The sequence below is a fragment of the Leucoraja erinacea genome, chromosome 4, assembly GCF_028641065.1.
Source record: "Leucoraja erinacea ecotype New England chromosome 4, Leri_hhj_1, whole genome shotgun sequence".
Classification (NCBI taxonomy): domain Eukaryota; kingdom Metazoa; phylum Chordata; class Chondrichthyes; order Rajiformes; family Rajidae; genus Leucoraja; species Leucoraja erinaceus.
Window position 1 is genome coordinate 81,783,124 of NC_073380.1, and position 20,274 is coordinate 81,803,397.

Here is a 20,274-nt window from a genome sequence, read left to right on the forward strand (position 1 = left end):
AATCCTTGAGTCATCTGGGTGCTCAGTTTTAAGATTCCAACAACTGTTTCATTCAGAAGGTAAAACAAAGTTCTGAATTGTGTATTGAAGTTTATTTCAAAAGTTTAATAATTTAAGATTGTCCATTTGAAATGTTGTATCTCCATTAAGAATGATTATTGCAGCAATTGTGAAGCAGTTTGAATTCTGGGCTGGGATTAGCTATATGTTAAACTGTTAGGATTAGCAGTATTTCTAAAATTTCAAAGCACAAAAAAAGCTAACTGGAAAATTTGTTTCTCCGATCTGGAAATATCAAACAAACTGCTCATTGCATCTTGGGGCACAATTTGTGTGTTCTGGGTGGAGCCTGGGAACTACTTCATACGATGAAATACTCTGTGTGCAAACAGATTTAAATGTGGCAGCTCTAGAAGGAGAAATCCTTTTATTAATATTTACAGATGGAATTAAAATGAGTTAAGAACTGAAACCTATACAGCATTTACATTCCTCCGGTGCATCCCTAATGAGCTGCTTCCCCTCTTTCAAAGTCTGAGCAATCCTCTGACATCTATTGACTTAGGCAAGAGATTTCAAGTTACACACAAATAAATGTGTGTGAATTGTGTGAAATTGCCATCGAGCTTATGCAGTATCTTTCCTGCTGTTCATTCCCAACACCCCTTAATATTCCACTTTTACAAGCAACTATCTAATTAACTGACGCATGGACCTTACATTGGCCTCTTCTGTGCTGTGGTTTTTAGTGCCAGTAGTCCTGATGACAGCTGTTCTAGTAACACTGCATCAGCATTCTATGGTTCCAGCATTAGCATAGCCGGAGCATTAGTTAGGGAGGGGATCAGAAAATTACAATTAAGGCTGGGCAGGTTGCATATACTTTCACTTGGAGCATGTCAGAGTTCCAGAAAATGGATAATGTGCTACACGTGATCAGAACTACATTTCAACACAATTTGAGTGGTCAGAGAGACTCACGACCACAAGAGTGTGTCATTTTCAGCCATTATGCCAGTTACAAGCTGAACTATGAAATGACAGTCTGAACTATAAGAATGTGTAATAACTCAGAATCCAGACATGAGTATGTTGTTTATTTAAGAAAGCACACACTGGTGTTGTAAGCTCAAGCTCAACGACAAATCTAACTAGACGCTAGTCTAACAGGCTAGATAATATGAGACACTCAACCAGATAGCTGTTTGAGTATACAGTGGCATGCAGTAAAACATGAGATGGAACCGATCAACTAGTACTGACTGATCTACATGGACCATGTATGCCAAGGCTACTCCACTATGTCGGACTTTGGCAAACTGGCGACTGTTTACTGTCTCGGTGTACTACAGTACTGCTATACACTTGTACTGTATCTAAAATGCTTATCAAAGATGATCAAAGTGCTTATGTATAGTGATACTGGTACTCAACTGTGCACAAAAATGAATTTCACTGCACCTTGGTACATGTAACAACAAAAGTACCGTTGAAGTACCATTGAAAGGATCAAAGAGGCTGTGGAGAAATTGCAGAGAAATGAGGGCACAATTTAGAAAGCAACTCAATTCTACTCTGAAGAAGAGTCCTGACTGAAAAACATTGTCTGTCCACTCCCACCATAGATGCTGCTTGATCTGCTGAGTTCCTCCAGCATCTTATTTTTAACTCAATGCTACCTGTCAGAAGTACTCGTGCAAAGTTCAAATGAAAGATGAAAAACAAACCTTCAAGCCTGGGCTTACTTTGTCTATGAGAAATAAAAATTTTCCACACAATCCAACCAAAGTAACAATGAATGTACTGCTCTGTAGATGTATTCCCTCTCACCTGACTCCCATTGCTCCATATGGCAGAGAGATTTGCTTATCCAGCTAACTGCCAGCACGAAGCAGATTGATTCTGCAGTGGGAGAGATGCCAGCAGGGAAGGCGAGAATGTCTGTTCGTATTGAGGACCTGTAATTTAAACCACAGCACCACCTTGCCCTCATCTTTCGGTCAACGAGAACCTTCTCTCAGGACCACAGATTTTTCATCATCACTAAATCAACTGCACTCACGCACGCTCTATTAAGAGTTAGCATTTGAACTGAGAGCCACCTGAAGACGCATGTCTACTGTGCAGCTAACGGGGATATGTCAGTCTCCTTATTTCCCCACTCTTGCCTTTGCCTTGGTCTGCTCTGTATCTTGGAAGATCAGGGAAGCAGCAACACAGGAAATGGTGGGTGGATTTCAACATCTGGACAGAGTTCTGCTTCACCCCTCGGCAGCCTTCCAGTGACTGGAATCGTTTGAGGATCTGCTTTTATAGAAATCCCGTTAGGAGTAAAGAAAATCATACTTTGCAGGTGGTTGATAGTGTGGAAGGTAGAAATAGGTACATGTTGGTAAGTCAAAAATAACCAGAAGTTATGTGTTATAAGTATGCTGCAGTAGCTATTTCACAGATACTAAATGTTATTTTGCTTTGATTTGTTTTGCTGCCATTTGCAAGTGTGATTCAAGAAAGAATAAGCTTGGATTGTTCGAGCAACTTTCATTACTAGGAACATTCAAGGTGTTGAGCAGTCTTGACAGCCAAACCGCACACAAGATCCAATTAACAGCAGTGAGAAAATGACCAGTGAACCGTGTTGGGCATGTCACTGGTAGGAATTGCAGATCTTTTTCCAATAACGACGTTGATTCTTTTACATCTCTCCAGCAGGCGAGATGTAAATGAATCAGTGTTGTTACTGGAAAAGAAGGCTTGTCGGAGCCTGCCCAGAGGCTCGGGAACCCGCTCAAAGATTTGTTGGATCGCGTAACCGGGACGGAACTGGCGACGTCGGACACGAGGAGCTGGAGCCGGTAGGATGGTAAAGCGGGGTAATGCTTCAAGTTTGGGTAGTTTGCTTCAAGTTCCCGCCCCCGGGACACAAAAATGGCTGGGCAAGGAGAGGAGAAGGACATCGGTTTGCAGGAATTGCTCCAGTACATCAAACACGCGGGACTTTGAATAATGCGCCAAAAATGGCTGTGTCTGCTTGTGTAATATATGAAAAAAGAATTTCATTGTGCAGTTGCATATGTGACAACTAAAGCACTATATAAGGCAGGCAGGCAGACAAGCCCTTGGTTTAAAGGATGGAACTTATGACCGTGCTACAAGCCCCAAGTGCTGCTCTCCCCACAGTCCAGCACTCCCTCAGTACAGCCCCTCCTACAGTATGGTGCTTCCTCAGTAGTACTTCATCCAACAGCCCAGCACTCCCTCAGTACTTCTCCTCCCACAAGTGTGATGCCCCCTCCGTACTGCCCCTCCCTGGAACAAAGAATGACCTGTCATGGGGTAGTTTGTAACTTTGTCGGTGCCCTTTATGTGGTGACTCTTCGAATACCATGAGTAGGCAAAACAATGAATTTCACTGTGACTCCCCACATGTGACAATAAAGCATTCATTCATTCACAGTCCAGCACTCCCTCAGTACTACTATCCCACAGTGTGCTGCTTCCACAGGCTGGTGCTCCCTCAGTACGACCCGCTCACAGTGTCAATCCCTCAGTACTGCACCTCCCACTATTTTTTCTCCAAAAATGATTTTAATCAACTATTTACAAAATATAAATAAACCCACCACCATAATACAAAACAAACAAATATTCTTAAATATTAAATAACAATTTCCCCAATCACCTCATACCGTGTGATGTTCCCTCAGTACTTCCCCTCCCACAGTGTGCCACCCTGAGGACTGTGGCTCCCACAGTGTTGCCCCTGTCACAGAGTGGCACTCCTTCAGTTTTTCCCTGCTGACAGTCAGGCACCTCAGAACCGTCTGCAGTGTGGCACTCCTTGAGTACCGCCAAATAATGTGTCTTCCTCCACACCTCCATTTCAGTGCTTCACTATGTAAACTGTTCTCCTTCATCTTGGCCTTTTTAGTTCCAGGGTTATGTCAAATAGTTTTTTTTCAGCTTTTCTATTTCTCTCACAATCATGTAGAAACATAGAAACATAGAAATTAGGTGCAGGAGTAGGCCATTCGGCCCTTCGAGCCTGCACCGCCATTCAATATGATCATGGCTGATCATCCAACTCAGTATCCCGTACCTGCCTTCTCTCCATACCCCCCTGATCCCCTTAGCCACAAGGGCCACATCTAACTCCCTCTTAAATATAGCCAATGAACTGGCCTCAACTACCCTCTGTGGCAGAGAGTTCCAGAGATTCACCACTCTGTGTGAAAAACTGTGTGCTGTGGATGGCCCTTAAAGCTATGCCGTGCACAGACATTCCTGATAGATTGCCTGCAACACCTCACCTCCAACTGTGTCCACAGAGACGAGAGGGAAAGAGAGATGGAGATGGAAAGGGCATTGGAGAGGGAAAGGGCGATCGAGAAGGAGAGTGAAAGTGAGCAGAGAATAAGAAAGATCTTGCAAAGTTTGCTGAGGAGAGGAAAAGAATGGATATTGTCTATGCACTCTTCCCCCTAGAATATTTTATTCAGTTCTGTCACACTCCTGATGTCCCCTCCACATTGACTATCACTTCAATCGTCTTGCCTGGAATTACAGTTCAAATGGTTCTACCATTCATGTGTACAATACTTATAAATTTGCTTTGGTTCTGATCACTAGTACCTGAACCTTACCCTTATTTCCACTCCCATCCTTTCACTCTCCTGCTTTCCCTGTCTCCATCTCTCCCCCTCCCTCTCTCTCCTGTTCTCTCCCTTCCTCTCTCCTGCTTCCCTCTCCCTCCTCCCCCCCCCTGCTCCATCTCCCCCCTCCCTCCCCCCCCCCCCCCCCCCCCCCCTTCTCTGTCTCCTGCTCTCTCTTCCCCACTCTCTTGTGCTCGCTCTCTCCTTCTCATTATCTCGGTATGTTAACTTGCAGAACCATTCCGATTAATTTCCCCTCAAGGATCCCATGTACTTTTGAATTCTGGTCAGGCTGGCCTTGCTGCAACAGTAATTCTAATAGCATTGGAATAATTTGCTCTTATCACCAATTTCTAATCACCCACCTTGATATTTAGTGAACAGCTGACTAGCCTTGTGTTTTTTCCTGGAATCATCTTTGATTTAAAGGCAAAAATAGCGAGTTCTGTGTCTCCTGTTCTTAGCATTAAGAATCCTCTGTTAAAGCATATGAGAGAAACTCTCCACAATCCCAGCCTCTTCTGGCCTCATCAACACTGTACAAGGGCATTGGAAATCTGAAATGAATGCAGAAAATGCTGAGAATATATGGCAGCCGTTTTGAATGGAAACCGAGTTAATGTTTCAGTTAGACATTTACACATTTAACATCTTTAAGCCAATTAATTAACTAGTGATCGTGGGTGATCCCTAGATAAAAAATTTCAATTATTTTCTGTCATTAGTAGATTGAGCCCAATGTCGATACCCTGATGATGCCCTGCTCAAGGTCAGCAAAACCTTAGAGAGCAAGCTTAACCCTGGGATGATACCTTAGCTGCCCATGGCAGGGTCACAGCCAAAGACTGACTGAGCACTGGGAGCTTTGTTTGAGTGCGTCTGAGCTGATCATTCTATAGATGTGTAAAGTCAGTGGAAAGAATATAGGTTGAAGAAGTGGAGGAAAGGGGAAAATCGATGTCCACACACGGGGCACACTGGGAAGAGAGGGGAAAAGAGGGGATGTTGTATGTGGGTTACTTAACTATAATTGGAGAATTCAATGATCACACCATTTCCCCACCTCTTTCCTGTGCCCCACCTGGATGTGCACCCATTTCTCCCTTTCCCTTTCCACCTATATTCCTTCCTCTGGTTTCACATCTTGCACATCTTCTATCCAGATCACCGTTTCATCTCTGGTTTTTGTCCAGCCATCTGCCAATCAAAAAAATCCCTTCCCCTGTATCCACCAATCACTTGCCAAACTTTGTCCCGCTACACTTTGCTTGTCATTCCCACCCCAATCAGTCTGAATAATGGCCCTCAATCCAAACCGCCCACCAATGTCCTTCAGAGATGGTGCTCAACCCACTGACTTACTCCAGCACTTTGCGGGTTTTTTTTATATACCAGCAGTTGCAGTTCTATGTCCTACGAGTTACAATTCGGGGCAGTTCCAGATTTAGAAACATAAACATAAAAAAAAATAGGTGCAGGAGTACGCCATTCGGCCTTCGAGCCTGCACCGCCATTCAATATGATCATGGCTGATCATTCAACTCAGTATCCTGTACCTGCCTTCTCTCTATACCCCCTGATCCCTTTCGCCACAAGGGCCACATCTAACTCCCTCTTAAATATAGCCAATGAACTGGCCTCAACTACCTTCTGTGGCAGAGAATTCCAGAGATTCACCACTCTCTGTGTGAAAAATGTTTTCCTCATCTCGGTCCTAAAGGAAATCCCCCTTATCCTTAAACTGTGATCCCTTGTTCTGGACCTACCCAACATCGGGAACAATCTTCCTGCATCTAGCCTGTCCAACCCCTTAAGAATTTTGTAAGTTTCTATAAGATCCCCCCTCAATCTTCTAAATTCTAGTGAGTACAAGCCGAGTCTATCCAGTCTTTCTTCATATGAAAGTCCTGACATCCCAGGAATCAGTCTGGTGAACCTTCTCTGTACCCCCTCTATGGCAAGAATGTCTTTCCTCAGATTTGGAGACCAAAACTGTACGCAATACTCCAGGTGTGGTCTCACCAAAACCCTGTACAACTGCAAAACCCTGTACAACTGCAGGTTGTAAGGAAGGTTTGGAGGGATAAAAGCAAGTGGGAGTAGCTCGATGAGCCAGCTTGGATGTCATCAACTTGGTTGAGCCAGAGAGCCTGTTTCCATGCTATATTGTTCTATAGTTCTGTGATTATTCTGCAAACACATTGCCCATTAATAATTTCATTCCTACAAACCACAGTGCCGAGATGCAACCCAGTGTACAGAAAACGTAACCTTCAGCACAAATGTCCATATTATTACTCATCTTTCTTACCACACTGCTCAACACAAGCTCTAGGAATTCTTGAAGCTAACCCAATCACCCTTATTGTATTTGCTATAATGCAAAGCTGGCGGTGGCTACAGGCTGTAATTCAGTTGTTGCTTCTTCTGACATTGACAAAGTACTCTTGCTTCACTCCTTTAACTTGCAGCATCAACAGCATTCATTAATTCACTGTGCTACATCCACCAATCGATTGCTGTCTATCTAATTCCATTTATCCAGCCCATCATATAGTATAAGATCCACCACAGCATGCTAAACGAGCCAAGTGTTACTTTCAGATATGTGCTTAAGGTTACGTAGAACAATTAAGGCAAATGAAAATGTTTTTTAACTTAATTGTAATGCACTCTGCTGAAACCAGGTGCCTTGGATGTAGAACTCATCTATATAATCTGCCTGGCGCAATGCAACATGATTGGTCTGGTTCAACAATGTTGGACAATGTCCAGAATGCTTACTGCCTGATTTGTTGCTTCAGTGATGTCTTAGGAAATGTAATCATACATTGTCTGGTCTACGTGATGTCATACATTGTCTGGTCTACGTGTCTTGACCATTTCAGAGAGCACTCCATAACACTGGTTTAACAAAAAAAAATTTGTTCAGCACGGACTTGTAGGGCCGAGATGGCCTGTTTCCGTGCTGTAATTGTTATATGGTTATATGGTTATACGTGGGTGGGACCACAGTTAAACCTGTGTTATGGAGTGCTCTCTGAAATGGTCAATGGAACCAATGCTGGCCTTACCTAAGTCATGTCCACCATGTGAGTGAACCCATTAAATTATTGAGTTGTGTTGGCTGCACTGGATTAGCATCAATCGTGGAAAGATTCACAATGCTGATAGACAGACGGATGGTTGCAGTACGAATTAGCAATGGGCTGGGCTGCACATGGCCAATTAATGTGCTCGACTTTATACATTGTAACATGGAGAATAGGGCAGGTTTATCAGCAGCTGGTGTTCAATGTTTCACATCTCGGCACAGACAGCTCAGGAAACCTAGCTGGCCAGAATTTGTTCAGGAAACGTTTTTTCAGGGTGTAGATTAGGAATGTGCTGGTGCTGCAGTGGTTTGGGTAGGAAGCGATCAAAGATCTTAGAGCGGAGCAAGATAGTCCACTAGACGAAAAAGCCGTAGTAGGTCATGGGTAATCTTTAGCGCCATTTCCGTAACCGGCTTCTGTCTCCGCTCTAGTATCTTTGTTTCGGTCATGGCGTCTTCATATTGCTATTATCTTACCAAATACCACACAAATCATCTTTTTTTCTCAGCTGCAGGTGATCGTTTTGATATTCCTGCCTAATCTTCCTTATAAAACTTTGAACATGCAAACTATTGCCATTAGGAAGGAGCTCCAGAAAATCCTGCACCCACTCAAGCCACCGTGTGTGTGTGTGTGTGTTTTGTGTGTGTGTGTGTGTCACGATCATAGAGCGGAATAGGTGACATTTCAGCTCGAGACCCGTCTTCAGACCGAGTCAGGGGAAAAAGGAACAAGAGATATAGACGGTACTAACGACAAATGAATGGAAGATACGCCTATATTTCCCTTTCCTTTAACTGTCAGACTCTAAGATCTATGATCTTTGGAAGGGATTAACCTTTTAAATAGACCAAGTGTAGAAGACTAGGTGACCCTATCACCGAACACTTGTGCTCGGTCTGCCAAGGACTGCTGGATCTCCAAATTGTTATCCATTTCCAATGGTTCCAATCAGTTTCCAATTCCCATACTGACCTTTCTGTTCTGCATCCTCTCCATTGCCTGAGTGAGGCCATATGCAAACTGGAGGAACTGCACCTCATATTCCACGGGGTAGCTTACAACCTAACCGTATGAACCTTATCGATCCATGTTTTCGTGAGATGCTGCCTGGCCCGCTGAGCTCCTCCAGCACTATGTCTTTTTTTATACACCAACATCTTAAGTTCCCTGTGACTATGTTTTTCATTGAATCAGTGACAATATTGTGAATTGCTCTTTCGAGTCTTAGTCAACGAGTCATTTGTGCTGCTTGGGAGAAGTGGTGGACCAGTTATATTCACACTTATCACACAGTTTAAGTTGGGGGGTTAAATTCTATAGCAGGAGAATTGTACTCCGGATTGAGTACTTGGTTCAGCAACTCATTGTAAAGGAAAACAATGATCTAGTCACAACAGGGACCTAGTCTTAGCATCAAGCTCATTCCAACAATAGCAGATGAGCATAGCGTGGCAGTTAGCTGGGCATGAGATTAACCTGCTACACAGGAAGTGTGCCAAACTCTGTAAGAGGGTCACCAGACTCACTATACAAATGTCCTGAATGTCTCAAGCAGACGGCCAAGGCCAAAGGCAATACACAAATAATTTGTTGTGGACAATTAGCTTTCTAATTTTGTTGAATTTTCCAAGGAAAATCAACAATGGATTTTCCTAAACACCACTGGGCAGGTCATTTCCATCTACTCAGTATTCAGAGCTTGGTTAGAGGGAGGGAGGATGGTCAGCCGCTGTCAAAGTGCAGGGGTTAACCGAGAACACAAGGAAATGGGAGCAAGTAGGCCACTTAGACCCTCAAGCAGGTCCTGCCATTCAATATGATCATTGTTGGCCTCCACGGGGTTCCACCCCTCTGCTGTGCCATTTCTCCAGACCCCTTCATTTCTCCATCTATCAAATATTTACTTGTATCCACTTTAAATATAGACCCTGAGTGCTGGAGCAACTTAATGAGGCAGGCAGCATCTCTAGAGCATGGATAGGTAACATTTTGGATCGGAAGCCTTCGTTAAACTGGTGTTGGGGATTTGTGGGGGGTGGCGGGGAGAGAGAAGAAAGCTGGCAGAGGGCCAGGAGAAATCCTGACAAATAATAGGTGGATACAGGTGAGGGGCGGATGGTGAAGGGGGGGGTTGAAAGGCAGATGATTGAACAAAAGCCAGAGTTGAAAGGTCAAAAGGTGTGAGGCAAAAGGATTGAAGAAATGTGAATTGTGAAGCTAGAGGAAAGAAAGTAGATGGAAAGGGAAGGGGAGAAATAGATGTGAGTTGAGTTGGGACATAGGGGAGAGAGGGAGGTAAAGAAAGGCCGAGGGGGAGGGAAGGGGGGAGGTGTCATCATCTAAAGTTGGAGAATCCATTGTTGTAAGCAACCCAAGCGTAATATGAGGTGCTGTTCCTCCATCACCTCACATCTGAATATGACGATCACTGTCTACGATACCAGTTCTTTTAATATCATTTGCAAATATTCTCATCCAAATTTTTTGATATAGATGACAAACAGTAATATGTCCACCACCAATCCCTGAGGAATAGTTTTCCAATCCAAAAATCAACTTTCCACCACCACTTTCTGCTTCATTCCATGAAGCCAGTTCAGTTAAAAAAAAAAAGACACAACGTGCTGGAATAACTCAGCATTTCAGGCTCTGGAGAACATATTCTCTGAGGTGACATTTCAGTTGGGACCCTTCTTCAGACTGATTGTGGTGGGGGAGGGAAGAAATCTGGAAGAGAGGTGTGTCCCTCCCCGGGAAGTGATGGGTGGATAGAGGTGGGGTATTATGGATAGCTAGATCGTTGGACAAAGGCTAGAAATTAGAAGACTAAAGGTGTAAAATAAGGATAGAAGAGGTGCGAATAGTGGAGCCAGAGGAAATAATGTATTATGAATTTATGAATGTAGGTGGAGAAATGGGTGCAGGTCCAGGTGGGGGCACAGGGGAGGTGGGGTGGGGGGGGGGGGGGGGGGGGGGGTTAAGAGAGGGGAAGAAGGGAGAGGGTTTGGTAAGTTCCATAAAATTGGACAATTCAATGTTCATACCATTGGGTTGCTAGCCACCCAAATGGAATACGAGGCGCTGTTCCTCCAGTTTTCATGTGGCTCACTCCAGTAGTGGAGGAGGCCCAGGACAGAAAGGTTGTATGTGAGTGGGGGAAAAAAGAGTTAAAATGGTTAGCAACCTGGAGCTCCAGTAGGCCTTGACAGACTGAGCACGTGTTTTGTGAAACGGTTGCCGAGTCTATGCTTGGTCTCGCCAATATACAGGAGGTTAATCAGAAACACTGGATGTAGAAAATGAATTTAGAGGAGGTGCACGTGAACCTCTGCCTCGCCTGGATGGACTGTTATGATTCTTGGTTGGAGGTGAGGAAAGAATTATAAGGACAGGTGCTACATCATCGATGGTTGCAGGGGAAAGCACTAGAGGAGGAGGTGTTTGAGTGAGGCCACACATAAACAGGAGGAACCGCACCTCATATTCTGCTTGGGTCGCTTACAACAACCCAATAGTATGAGCAATGAATTCTCCAACTCGAATAACTACAAATCCCCCCCTCCCCCTTCTCTCCCCTCTCTCTTTTCCCTCCTCTCCCCTGTGCACTGCCTGGACTCGCATCCTTCCTTTTCCTTCCTCTATGTTCACAATTGACAACTCGTCAATCTGTTGAACTCACATCTTCTGTCTTTTCTTCTCTGTCCTATGTTCAACCATCTGCCCGTCAAAAGCACTCTTCACCTACATCCACATACTTCCCAGCCTTTTTCCTGTCCCTCCTCTCTTTTGGTTCCTCCCTCCCTCTCCCTTCCCCCACCCACATGCACACACACACACACACACAGTCGGAAGAAGGGTCCTGACCCAAAAATGTCCTATCCTCAGTTTTAAACACACAACCCGTTATTATGTAGTTAAATCCTTTTGTTCGGTATTTGTCCTCTTGTATGTTTGAGAAATCTATAGCCTCGTTACTCAGGCAGAGGAGTACAGACCCAAACTGACCACCCTCTTTTGACACCCAAGAAGACTGTGGTGAGGATGGGCCACAGTGGGAGGGGGAAGGTGAGGCCACCTTATATTGGGAGGGTTGGAGTGATGTGAGAAGGTGGGACGGTGTGTGAGTGGGGGGTTTGGGTGATGTTGAGGGTGCGGGATGGGGTGATGTTGAGGGTGAAGCTGCTGCACATGGATCCTGGACTGCTTGGGCTGTTTAATTACATCTGAAAAGTTTGGGAGTTGGCTGACCTTTCATACTGACGGGTCATTCTGAAAGGTCTGCCAAAAGAAGAAACAGAAGATGAAACAAAATTCCAAAACGATGGCAACTGTGAACAAAAGCAGAGCAGGAGGACTCTGACTTGCTGATATAAGCTGTGTCGTTTAGATTTTTAAATTACTGATCTGGAATAATGTTCATTGAGATGAATAGGGATTGACTTGTTCTCTAATCTATTATTTTTGGAAAAGGAAGTTTAGAAAGAAGATAAATCTCAGGATGGAAAGGATTATTGCCAAACTGTAGGCAGGTTAAGACTGGTATGATCATTCATCCACCAGTAAATAGTGAACATTTTTACAAGGACTGAGGTACTAATTGTGTGTAGTTCTAGTAACCACACTATAGGAAGGATGTGATTAAGCGAGAGAAGATGCAGGAAAGTTTCACAAGAATATTTCTTGGATTGGAGGGCTTGAGTATCATTCATGGGAGATTGAACAAGCTGGGTTTGTTTTTGTTGGTGCAAAGGAGGCTGAGAGGTGACATGGCAGAGGTATATAATATAATAAATGCATAGCTAGGGGTGATAACCACAGTCTATTTCCCATAGTCAGAACATCTATAACTAGAGCAGTAGCAGTAGTCAGGTCTGTGGCACCAGGCTCTGGGGCGCAGACAGAGCTATAATGACAGGAGACGCCATTGTTTTTGTGGACCGACAGGAGATCATGTGGCAGCAAACACGACTCCAGGTGTGATACCTACCTGGTGGCAGAGTCGAGGATGTCTTGATGTCGCTGCAGAACATTCACATGTGTGGGTGAGCAGCCAGAAGTCATTTGTGCCAATATGCAAGGAACCAATATAGTTGGTTAAGCAAAAGGTTAAAAAAGCAGAACATCTAGAGAAGTAATCTCTAGATTACTCCTAGTGCCATGTTGTCATGACAATAGGAATAAAAAGATAGGACAGGTGAGTGTGTGGCTGTAGAGTTGGCACAGGGAGGATGAGTTCCAATATTTGGACCATTGGGTTCTCTTCTGAGGCAGAGGTGACCTATTCAAGAGGATTGGAATGTACCTGAAGTGGAGGGTAATTTCCTGGCAGGCAGGTTTGCAGTGGAACAGGGAATCCAATGCAGTATTGAGACAGGTAAGTCTCACAAAAGGCAGTGAATTCAGTTGACAGAATAGGCAGAAGTAAAGGAAAGATGAGTGGATTAAATTGCATTTATTTCAACGCAAGAGGCCTGATGGTAAGGCAAATGAACTCAGGACATGGATATGTATGTGTGACTTATAGCCATGACAGAAACCTGGCTAAGGAAGGGACAATGATCTTAAGGGATCTTAATGCTCCAGGGTATGGAAGATTGAGATGGGAATAAAAGAGGAGGGGGGAGTTGTTTTACTGATTAAGGAGAACATCTCGGCGGTAGTCTGAGATGACATTTGAGATCGCTTTTAAAAGTGATAGTGAGAGTTCAAGGTATGTATGTTCCTGCTTTAGTCTGTTTTGACTAGTTTACTGTTGTAATGTTCTTTGTACAAACCATGTTCTCGGGGTATCTAAACCTAAATTTTAGTAGTTACTTAAGTTATGATGTCGGATGGAAACTGCATACCCAAATCTCGTTGCACTTATGTGCAATGACAATAAAAAGATATTATTATTATTATTATTATTATTATTATTATTATTATTATTACTGAAGCATCATTCAGAGAAGCAAAATGGGTGGAGCTGATAAATAAACAGAGGATAATCACATTGTTGGGATTGTACTATAGGCCCCAAGTATGAATTAGAGGAATAAACGTGGTAGGAGATTGCAGACAGCTGCAAGACTAATAGGGTTATCATAGAATGGGATTTTAGCTTTCCCAATATAGACTGGGACTGTCATAGTGCCAAGGACTGAGATGGAGAGGAATTTGTCAAGTATATTCATCAAGGTTTCCTTAGGCAATAGATACAGGACCGTACAAGGGAGAGGGCAAAGCTTGACCTACTCTGTGGGATTTAGGCAGGGAAAGTGACTGAAGTGTCAGTGGGTGAGCCCTTGGGGACCAGCTACCACAATTCTATTAGCTTTAAAATAATTATGGACAAGGTCAGGATGGTCCTGAAGTTAAAGTTCTAAGTTGGGGCAAAGCCAACTTTGATGGTATGAGGGAGTTCAAAAGTTGATAAGAGTAGGTTATCTGCAGGCAAAGGGACGTCTGGATAGTGGTATGCTTTTAAAAGCGATAGTGAGAGTTCAAGGTATGTATGTTCCTGCTAGAGTGAAGGGCAAGCAGATAAGAATAAGGAACCCTGGATGACGGGAGAAAATGGATTGCTGGTCAGGAAATAGAAGGAGGTATTGAGGAGCATACTTAAGAAAGAAAGAAGGCAAAAAAAGGGCACAGTAGCTCTGGTAGATAAGATTAACAAGGATACAAAGAGATTTTATAATAGTCGAAGAGTCATACAGCGTGGAAATGGGCCCTTCGGCCTGCATTTGGCCCATATCACTCCAAACGTGTCCTATCCATGTACCTGTCTAATTGTTTCTTAATTGTTGCAATAGTCTCTGCCTCAACTATCACCTCTGGCAGCTCTTCAGGTACTGTTCCATACACCCATCACCCTTTGTGTGAAAAAGCCCACCAGCCCACCTGGCAAACCGATCAAGATCCTGTTGCAATTTTTGACATCCATCTTCACTGTCTGCATTACTACCCACTTTTGTATCATCTACAAACTTGCTAATCTTGCTGTGTATGTTCTCATCCAAATCATTGTCCAGAGTAGCCTACCATGTGGAACCTTGTCAAATGCTTTGGTGAAGACCATACATAAAACATAAATACAATATAATATATATGGGGGGAAAAGGTAGAATTCCTACCGATTTTGAAGTGAATACGAACAAAGCCTTAACAAAACATAGCGACCCAAACCTGAAACCCCCAACTCCAAGTTTAACAAAAAGAAAACGAGCACAAGAAAAGAAACTTTTCAGAAGTCCAACAGCATGTTATCTCCTTGATCGCAAAGAGTAATGAAACCGAAGCACGTGAATCCTACAGACCTGCAAAATGGAAAGATTACTGCCCAACAAGTTCATGAATTGGCACGTGACGCCAAAGAGAATAACTTCAATACTCAGGAGCAGCCACTTTCTGTTGGAAGAAATGTCAATTAGTTATGTTTAGGGTGGTTGAGAGAGTAGAATAAAATGTAGCGCTTTTAGTGCTATTTGCGGAGGATGAATGCATAATCTTCGCTCTATTAATTTAGATTTGCTGACGTACCTCTTTGGGACTATATACACTACACTGGATATTTTTATTTAAGTTAAAAAAAAATCAAGATTGTGGGATAAGAAGAAATGTTGCACTTTCACTTTATCATTTAATGTACAGCAGTTTTATTGATCAAAACTAAATGCTTTATATCTGGTTGCATTCGATTTAATAAAATGTAAAAAAAAAAAAAAAGGAAAAGGGTAACTGGAGAGAGAATAGGTCCCCTCAGAAACTAGAGGTCATCTACTGTATGTGTGGAGCCGCAAGAATGGGGCAACGTTTTTGATGAATATTTCTGCATTGTTTTTAAAGCGGAGAAAGGCATCAAGCATAGGAAACATAATGGAGATATCTTGTGGACAGATTTGTATTACAGCCATGGAGGTGCTGGAGGCCTAAGAGATATGAAGGGAAATAAATCTCCCAGGCCTGATACGGGATATACCAATAGATAGGGTAAATGCACAAAATCAAGAACTAGAGAGCACAGGTTTAAAGTGAGAGGGCAAAGATTTTTTAGGAAGATGATGGGCAACTTTTTCACACAGAGGGGGTGGGTATAAGGAAAAAGCAGCCAGAGTAAATAATTCAACCAGGTTCAATAACAACATTTAAAAGATATTTGGACAGGTACATGCATTGGAAAGGTTTAGAGGGTTACGGGTCAAAAGCGTGTAAATGAAACTAGCTTAGAGGGAGTATCTTGGTCAGCATGAACGAGTTGGGTTAAAAAGATAATGGCTGACTTGATTATAACTTCAGCTTCACATTCCTGTCTACCCCATTCACCTTTATCCCTGCTCATCAAATATATACTAAAAAATATTCAAAGATATTTCAAAAATGCTCTGAGGATGAGAGAAATCTCTGCGAGAAAATAAATGGCTCTCTCTCTCAAAAGAGAGCTAACCCCTTATTTTTAAACAATAACCCAGGTTCTGAATTCTCACACAAAAGCCATCATCTTTTCATGCCCACCCTGTCGAAACCCTTCAAGATCTTTCATGTTTTAATCATTAAATCCAGTAGATACAAGTCCATCCTTTTACCATTAAACATCCCATCCATATCTAATATTAGTCAAGTAAACGCTCTATGAACAATGTCCGATGTGTTCATATCTTTCCTTAAATAAGGCCAAAACTGTATACAGCACTCCATATGTGTTCTCACAGTATCCTGTATACCTGAAGCATAACTTCCCTACCTCTGTCTTTAATTCCTCTATCAATAAATAATAATATTTTGTTACCTTTTCTAATTCCTTCCTGAACTTAGTACATTTATTTTTGCAGATCTTGCACTTGAACACCCAACTTCTTTATTTTTCAGAGCTGTGCAACTTCTCATCATTCAGATAATGATATATGTTATTTTCCACATTATATTCCATTTGCCAGATCTTTGCACACTCAGTTACTTTAACTATATCCCTCTGTGGCCTCCTTAAGTTTATTTCTCAACTTATTTTCCAGCCAGTTTTGTGTCATAAGCTAATTTAGTAACCATACATTCAATGGATCCATCCAAGTCATGTACATAAATTGTAATAAGTGGGACACTGCACTGATCCCTGTGGCGTGATTGTGTGTCAGTGACCACAGGTATGTGGCGTCAGGGAACATGTGTGTCCATGTGTGTAGCTTTATCTCCAATTATCTTGAACCTTCTTGCCTCTGGACCAAGATCTCACTCGGCCATGATCCTATGATAGCTGGTGTGTAATGGTGTGTAATGGTGGCCTATTACAAATCAATTAATGTGCAGGAATCATCCACGGCTCATAACTGAATGCAAGTCTCCGTTGTCTCCAACACTCCTGACTCAGCAGTTCTCTTGCATGTACCATGTTCTCTATGTTCTCATTAATATTATAGCATGTTAAAGACCCAAAAGGAAACTCCTTCAAATGTTCTGAAAAGGCAAGCCTGCTGCACCACAGAACGATTGCAAAATCTAAAACTGGTGTCTGCCACTTTCAGTTCAAACTCTCTTTTAATGATGGAGACACAAGAGACTGCGAATGCTAGAATCTGAAGCAAAAAAACAAAATTGCAGACGAACACAGTGGGTCAAGTAGTATCTCAGGGGGAAAGGAATTGCCAACACTTCATGTCATCACCCTGCATCATGACAGTACAATAAGTCAAAATAGTTCCTTTTCCCAAACAGTTGTTGCTTGACCCGCTGCTTGATCCAGCTGTTTTTTGTTTTGCTCCTTTTAACGTGACAGTGTCCACAAACAAAATCACTTGGCAGAACTAAAACAGAAGTAATTAAATGCCAGACTCTTGAAAATTGACTTATTTGTATATGTAATATTATCTAACATTTATGTTTTTCAAGATCTTCCTCAGAATGCCGAAGATGAAAATGTAATTGCTGAAGACAGATAGGATCTGATCAATAGCTGGACCTTACCCACGGCTTCTCCTGTTGCAACTCCAGCAAGTGCCATCAGAGCCGAAACAGATGCACATATAGCTTCTCAAAAACAACTGTGTAATATCACTAGCTCATAACTTGGGCCAACATGGGGCTTGTTTAAAAGTGGCTTGGATTGTGGGAGCTTCCTGTAAGTAGTACTCGATGTTTCCTATGTTCAAAGAGATTCTGGGACCAACCATTTCACTACATTTACTTTAATCATCTGGAAGAAATGCTGATCCTGTCCAGCAACACCGCTACAGTGTTGAAATTACAGTGTCCTAGTAAAGCAGTGCTGCTTGCACTTGCGAAGTAAGTATAACTGCTACCAAAGTTCCATTTGTTATTTCAGCACCCCCAGTGCTCCAATATAGTTCTCCTCCTTTCGTACATTGCACAGAGCAACATTATTGTACTTGTATTAATGTTACACTCTTAATGTTATGTGATCCAACATACTATATGTTAGTTAATGTTCATTGACTTTCTGTGTATTTTTAGAAGCTGTAAATTTGTGCAACAAATTTTAACTTTTTACAGTTTCTATATACATATTTGAGCAAGTGAAAGATACCGTTTTATATCCATCTTATTCAATGTAAAGTGACTGACTAAATAAACTAGTGCATTTTAACATAAATGTTGGTTTTACATCACTAATCACAAAGAGAGTCTTAACAATTCAACTGCTCCCAAATCGTATAATTGTTTCCCAGTGCGTTCATTTTCACTGGTCATTCTGATTGTTTGCACGCTGTTCCTCGATTAACGTGACTGAGGTTTGGCAACTAGTTCTACATCCCTCTCATTTTTATTTTCATTATATTTAATGGACTTTTTGCCAACTTAACTATATTGTACTTTATTACAGACTTCCACCTCTCTTTTCCAGCATATCCCCCCCCCCCCCCCCCCCCCCCCCACACCATCAGTCTGAAGAAGGGTCCCGACGCAAAGCATCATCTGCTCATTTCCTCCACTGTTCCTCCAGTAGTTTATTGGACTATTTGAGTTTGCACAAAATAACGAATTCTTCCATTTTGAGCCCTACTTTTCTATCTTTAGATTCACTGTCATAGGGTTATACAGCATAGACACATGCTCTTCAGCCCAATGTGTCCATGCCGACCAAAATACCGATTTGAGCTATTCCTATCTGCATGGCGCATTTGGTCCATATCCCTCCAAACGTTTACCTTCAGTGTAACTGTGTAAATGTCTTTTAAATGTTATAATTGACCCATCTCTACAGCTTTCATATACTATGCCAAACAAATTACCCCTCAGTCCCTGATAAATCATTCCCCTCTCACCTTAAACCTATGTTCACTAGTTGTATACTACTCTAGGAAAAGGACAGTGACCATTCACCTCATCTATGCCCCATATGATTTTGTGTACTTCCATAAAGTCAGTCCTCAACCTATATTTCTGGCTCGGCCTATCCACTCCTTACAAGTCAAGCCCTCCAAACCTGTTAACATCTTTGTGAATCTTTTCTTTACCCTTTCCAGCTTCATTTTGCACTGTTCATCACTTCTAAGCTTCTCGGCTATAGAGTATTTTGACGTGCAAGTTGTTCCATTATCATTAAGTGATAGGAGAGCAAATCTGGTATCTGACCTGTAGGATCAATTGGGCCAGAGCACTCAATGCTGATTTCATTCCTCTGCTGGAGCCCTGTCAAGCTGGGGGCCAACCTAAGTTCAATGAGAACTGCTGATGAGAATGCACAAGCAGGATCTGACATCATTAAAGATCAGGTACCGAACTGGTGAAGCAGTCACACATAATCTAGTGCAGAAGCAGCATGCAATAGATCATTCATCCTATCAGCAACAGATTAGCTCTTAGCTACAGTCTTACTACATCCAAACCTGAAAGATGGTGAACAAATTCTGCTCTGTGTAGCCAGTTATGCTCTACCTCCATTTTCACGTTGGCAGATGACAACTCAGTAATAGGCTGGACCTCGATCAATGACAAGATGGTGTACAGGAAGGATAGAAAGAGCCGTGTATAGAAAGAGCCTAATAACATGGTGTCGAGAGAACAACCTCGGCATGGTGGTTGCTGCTTTACAGTGCCAGGGGACCCAGGTTCGATCCCGACTATGGCTGCTGTCTGTATGGAGTTTGTACATTCTCCCCGTGACTGTGTGGGTTTTCTCCGAGATCTTCGGTTTACTCCCACACACCAAAGACGTACAAGTTTGTAGTTTAATTGGCATGGTATAAGTGTGAATTGTCCGTATTGTGTGTAGGATAGTATTAATGTACTAGGATCACTAGTCGGTGTGGACTCGGTGGGCCGATGGGCCTGTTTCCGCGCAGTATCTCTAAACTAAGCTAAAACTTTCCCTCAACATCAGCAAGATGAAAGAGTTACTGACTTCAGTGAACGAGATGGTGTACATGCCCCTATGGTGCTGAAGTCAAGATGGTCAAGAGCTTCAAGTCCCTGGGCGTAAATATGCCCCCCCCTCCCCCCAATCAACTCCATCTGACTCGGGAAAGCAGCCAACGCAATTGAGGACAATTTTCACCCCAGTCATTCCTTCTACCATTGAACAGAAAATGCAA

The 20,274-nt window shown here is 42.7% G+C and overlaps 1 protein-coding gene across 3 annotated transcripts in view; it reads left to right on the plus strand.

The window, feature by feature from the left end:
• Nucleotides 1–18,332, plus strand: part of bbs9 (Bardet-Biedl syndrome 9) — a 373,121-nt gene extending 354,789 nt beyond the window's left edge. For all 3 annotated transcript variants that reach the window (XM_055634652.1, XM_055634651.1, XM_055634653.1), the window contains one exon: nt 17,612–18,332. In XM_055634652.1, coding sequence (XP_055490627.1) covers nt 17,612–17,661 — 50 coding nt within the window. In that variant the 3' untranslated portion in view covers nt 17,662–18,332. The remainder of the gene's footprint in view (nt 1–17,611) is intronic.
• The last annotated feature ends 1,942 nt before the right edge of the window (nt 18,333–20,274 follow it).